This window comes from Adiantum capillus-veneris, chromosome 16 (assembly GCF_014529385.1).
Source record: "Adiantum capillus-veneris isolate H3 chromosome 16, ASM1452938v2, whole genome shotgun sequence".
In the NCBI taxonomy this organism is placed as follows: Eukaryota; Viridiplantae; Streptophyta; class Polypodiopsida; order Polypodiales; family Pteridaceae; genus Adiantum; species Adiantum capillus-veneris.
In genome coordinates, this window is record NC_140946.1 from 149,434,901 (window position 1) to 149,440,348 (window position 5,448).

General features: G+C 42.7%; 1 protein-coding gene across 1 annotated transcript; it reads left to right on the forward strand.

The window, feature by feature from the left end:
• Nucleotides 1–2,876: 2,876 nt before the first annotated feature.
• Nucleotides 2,877–4,715, forward strand: LOC147440054 (UDP-glycosyltransferase 76B1-like). The gene is made up of 2 exons (XM_086484463.1): nucleotides 2,877–3,545; nucleotides 3,680–4,715. The coding sequence occupies exons 1-2, from the start codon at nucleotides 2,936–2,938 to the stop codon at nucleotides 4,591–4,593; spliced, it is 1,524 nt and encodes a 507-aa protein (XP_086340589.1). The 5' UTR covers nucleotides 2,877–2,935; the 3' UTR covers nucleotides 4,594–4,715.
• Nucleotides 4,716–5,448: the final 733 nt, after the last annotated feature.

Consider the following 5,448-nt stretch of genomic DNA (forward strand, 5'->3'; position numbering starts at 1 on the left):
ATGACCATAGTGAGTGATGAGAGCTATTTTGGAAACATGAATTCCTTGAATAGAAATTTGATGATATCCATATTGAAGATCAATATTTATAGACGTCTTTGCCCCATTTTACCCATCTAGAATTTCATCTATATGACGAATTGGAAATTCTTTTTTCTTGTAACCCGATCAGGACCTTGTTTGATGAGCTACTTGAGTTTCTCACAATCAACGCGGGGGGGGATGGGGATGTCGAGGATTGGTGCAATAAAAAAATTCCTATCACGTGGGTTCAAAAGTAGGAAATAATTTATTCTATGTATTTTCACATACATAAGAGTCTTGAAAAAATGATCTTGAAATGTTTTTTTACAGATTGAATAAAAAGATGATCTCTTTTATTGGTGAAAAATTCATAGCTAAGGGGCTTTATAAGTAGTTCTTGAATGCACGCGATATATACACTTTACATATAGTGACCCCTCGAGTCATTAACCCACGCTCTTTAAGCTCTATTGCTTCTAGGAGTGACAACTTGTAAGGTCTCTTTTGAGACAGCTTCACAACTTGGAAGAGTCTAGATCTCATGATTGACTTTAGTTGGTGGCCAATGTTCAAAAGCTCTTTGGAAATAATCTTAGAATTTTTGTACCCACATAGGTTTCAGTTCAAAAGACGACTCTTCAAGATTTTTAAGCTTGACTACAAAAATCTATTGTCCCTTTTGTAAGCCTTTAAAAATCTAATGGCTTTTACTAGATGAGCTTTAGGTTTTCCATTTGTCCTTTACTACTTTTATATTATGTGTGTCTCTACAGGTAAGGTTTCCTTGCTCGATGTCCGTTTTATTGGATATAATCCAATCTCATTCCCTCATTTCCCAAATGAAAATTGGGGAACCCCCCCCCCCCCCCCCCCCCCCCCCCCCCCCTTCTTTTCGACATACCTCTAGGACCCTATCATCTTGCAACCCAGTAGCTTGCGTCGTCCCCTCTTTTGCCAAACAATAGAGCAAGCTTTCCCACCACCACCTTACTCTGCCCATGCATGATGTTCACAGAGGCGACTTGACCACGATTGAGGTAGCAACTTGAACAAGCAGCCTCGAACATTCCCCTGTAGAGTGTGTGTGTGTATGTGTGTGTGTGTGTGTGTGAGAGAGAGAGAGAGAGAGAGAGAGAGAGAGAGAGAGAAGCCCGGAACATTCCCTAAAGCTCTCCTCCTAAGATGCTCCTCATCTCGACCATGAAGCCCACTCTCTGTTGCCGCTCGCACGATCTGCTATAAATAAGGGAAGATAGTCAAATGATGTGCAAGGCTTGGTACTGTAGAGAAGAAGAAGAAGGAGACCGAGCTGTCAAGTCTCTCTCTCTCTCTCTCTCTCTCTCTCTCTCTCTCTCTCTCTCTCTCTCTCTCTCTCTCTGCCTTCTCCGATCACTGACATCTCTCCCTCCCTATGCGTGTCGACTCGCTCCCCCCCCCCCCCCCCCCCCCCCCCCCCGCCCCCCCCCCAAAAAGAACAACAGCATATGGCAAGATTTCAACTAAAGAAACGTTTCCAAAATCGTTTAAATTTTCTTGGTTGGCCAATTTATTCCCAGGATTTCATTGTAGATTTCCAAAGGTACATTATGAAAGTGGACACAAGTTTGATATACCCTTAGTTCAAATTCCATTAAGCCCACATTGGATGCTCTAAAATAATCTGTTTATCATTTGCTAGTTCTCTCTATCTGACCATCAAACTAGGGATGATCATCTGTACTCAAAGTAGTGTGAATGTTTTAAATACTTCCCTCCCAAAGTGACTATTGAACTTTCTTTCTCTATTTGAGGCTATATTCGTAAATAGGCCAAATAGCAGGCTTCAAACTTTTGATTTAGCTATATGGCATTTCTCTCATCTTTTCCTTTTAATCTAACTTTTTGCCACATTCATTGTGAGATAGAGAATGTGAGACATGGCTCTCACATTCTCTATCTCTACTTCTCTATTTTGTGCCAGTCCATGGGACATGTATATGGACTACTAAGGCTTGTGCCACACTAAGACGGGCTCAAAGTAGCCATGATGAGATGGAAGTAGCCTATGAATTGGGTAAAAAATAGAAAATTGGGTTCGAGGCTATGTTAAAGGGACAACGTCACTAGCCTACGACCAACTGCAAAAGTAAGCACGTGAAGGTAGTTGATGCACATTGAACCCTTTGATCGACAACTTGAAACCCAAAGGCTCTCCCACTTGGCTAAAGACAACTCGTTCACAAGAGGAGGTATCAAAATTTTTAAATCCCCAACATGGCACCAAAATGTTGGACACACTGCAAAAGAAGGGTGCCTAAGAGCCAGGTCGCACTCAGGGGAAGTAGGAGCAGTGGGGAGAGTGCATTCTCCATATTTGGTATCTCCTACAATGAAGGCAAGGAAGGTCGAACCCAGATGCTAGCACTACTAGTCCTTTGAAAAAGGGGGGGGGGGGGGGGGCAAAGCTATTTTTTTTGGACGCAAACTAACCAACGTGACTGTCGCAGATGGCGACCAATGAAGCAACAATCTCCAGCTTCACTTTTCGGTCGGTTTTTCGTAACCTTTATGGAGAGTATGTGGGTGCGACCACGATTTCATTAATTCAATGTTAACCCTACTGATGCTAGGGCGACTCGGCTCTAACATGGAAGAACTTAGTGTAAGAATCAAAACAAATTACGAATGATTGGCGGCGGTTCAAAGGGCACATATGCCTTTGCTAGCTAGGCTTAGCCTGTGTTCATATTCTTATATGTGAGCCTACTAATTTTGGGGCTAAAAAAAAAGCAAGGAAGGCTGGGGCTAAAAAAGGAAGGAAGGCTTTGTGTCTTTGAAAAGCCTCTTTTCAACGAATGGCAACGTGACACCCCCATCCATGACCAATCAATCTTAGAAGACCCGCACGGCAAAAACTCAGGTGGAGCTACGTATGCTAAGGAGGATCCTCATTTATTTAGGGGGGAAGGGAGGCAGGCAAGCTATGGAGGATACGAAATGCAGGCAGCATCATGCGTTAGCAGTGCCATTGCCGGGGCAGGGCCACATCAACCCGCTCATGCGCTTGTGCAAGCGTTTGGCCGCCGAACACGACTTCACCATCACCTTCCTCGACATTCACCGTCACCATGAAGAAGCGGCAGCAGCAGAGTCCTCCCCTGCTGCCCATCAAGAGCCCTCTTCTGCTCCCGCTGCTGCCGCCCATGACGTGGAGTTCTCCCCTCCTGATCCAGCTCAAAAGCTCGACATTCGCAGAGCTCGCCTTTCCCTGTACTTACCTCCGCCCTCTTCCCCTGCCGCCAGGCTGGAAGGCTTGTTTGAGGGCGTCCAGACCCTGGCTCCTCAGATCGAGCAGCTCTTGTTGCGTCTTCAACAGCAACACCCGCCCATCACTTGCCTCATCTCCGACCTCTTCGTAACTGCCGCCACTCAGCATCTTGCCGACAAGCTTCAACTGCCCCGAGTCGCTCTCATTCCCTGCAGCCACAGCATCATTCTCCATTTCCACCATCTCCTTGAAGGAGGGTTCTCTTTAGAAGAAGGTCTCTCTCTCTCTCTCTCTCTCTCTCTCTCTCCTTCCTTACCATTTAAACATTGTCAAGGTTTTTGGTTGCACGTATTAAAAGGAACGATTTTTGGCTAACCAAGTAAACATTCACATAATGACGTGGTGCAGTCATGAAGGTGTCAATCCAAAGAGAGCTTTTGAGAGAAAATGTGTTCAAAGAGGGACTCCAAGGCCTACCTACTCTCAAAGTTGATGATCTCATGGAGAACTTTGGTGGAGATTTCTTTATGTACACGTTTACATGTAAAGCATTGGAGGAAACAAAAAACAAAGCCCATGCATTCGTAGTTAATAGCTTCGAAGAGATAGAAGGAAATGCCCTCAAAGTGAACATGAAAGCACCATTGTATGCCGTTGGACCACTAGTAGAGCCACTTGAGAAAGAAGCTAGCACAAGCTTACTAGAGGAGGATGATACATGTTTGCTATGGTTGGATCAACAACCTTGCTCATCTGTTCTTTTCATTTCCTTTGGTAGCATTGCATCCATTTCCTTAGCTCAGTTTGAGGAACTTGTAGCTGGTCTTCTTTCTAGTCGACAACGTTTCCTTTGGGTTTTTCGTTCGAATCTTATAAATGATGTTGTATTCACCACATTTCCAGAGCAACTGCTATCAGAAAGTTGTGGTAGAGGCTATGTTGTATCTTGGGCTCCACAAGTGAAAGTCCTTTCACACTGCTCCATACATGGTTTCCTTACCCATTGCGGATGGAACTCTACTCTGGAAGCTATAAGCAGGGGCATACCTATGATTTGTTTTCCATATTTTGCTGACCAATTCATGGATGCCAAGCTCATCGTCCAAGAGTGGAAAGTCGGACTTCGTCTAAGAAAGAGCAAAGAGAGTGGATTGGTTGATAGAGAAGAGGTAGAGAGGGCCATACGAGCACTAATGGACGAAAAAGAAGGACAGATTCTGCATAAAAATGCCCTAGTATTGAAACAAGTGTGTGATCAGAATTACTTATCAGGAGGATATGCATTCAAAAATCTTCAAGCCCTAGTTCAATCATTGAATTAGGCTATGCATCCAGAAATGTTTGAGCTCTACTTCAATCATTGAATCAAAGTGTGGAGCAAGGTGTATTATTTTGGCTGATAAATTGGTCATTCATTATTAAATAGTGCTATTCAAAGTCAAAATTCTTTCTTTTTAAATAGTAATTATCTACTCTCTATCAAAGATCTCGACACATAGAATATTTATTAAATTAAGAATTTGAAAAAATGGCCACTGTCACTAAATTTTTTTTGTTGCCATTGTTTTTCAAACTTGATTGCTCGCTCACAGGTTTTAAGGACATATGTATCAAACAAAAGTGCCTATTTTTGTCTAGTATACAATACATGTAGAAAATGTTTTATTAACTACAATGTTTTATTGTATCATTGAGAACTTTCTTACCCCAAAGAGATGTTTTATGCTCTAAAAGATTCCTCATTGCCAAGCAAGGGGAAAGATGAAGAAAGAGGTGGACATGCACACTAAGGTTCCACCCAACCAACTCCCTATATAACCAGGCCTTGCCCTGTATGTATAGGATCACTTTCCATGTGTGAACTTCCTTTGTTAGGTGCCTTGTATGTTGCTAGGATAGATCCTTACCCTTAGGTTTGTAGCCTCTAAGGATTTTGTTTGTAGTAGCCATCGTATGTTGACAGTTAGAATTGATATTCAGACATTACTCCTTGCTTAAAGAAGAGTTTCTTCCTCAAAAGCAAGAGTGAAATCTCACTTGAAAAGAGAATACTAATGTTTTATCCTCTTTCAAGTTTTTGGACTCCTTGTAAATGAGAATTTTTCAACATTTAGAGCAGCACCATGCTATAAGGGCTCTTGGACAAAGTATATGGAATTATCTGGTACAAATACGAT

Bases quoted from the DNA above. Each gene is read 5' to 3' on its own strand.
- LOC147440054 (XM_086484463.1), top strand. From the start codon at position 2,936: ATGCTAAGGAGGATCCTCATTTATTTAGGGGGGAAGGGAGGCAGGCAA. The intron at 3,546-3,679 runs GTCTCTCTCTCT...GACGTGGTGCAG, and splicing joins AGGGTTCTCTTTAGAAGAAG to TCATGAAGGTGTCAATCCAA.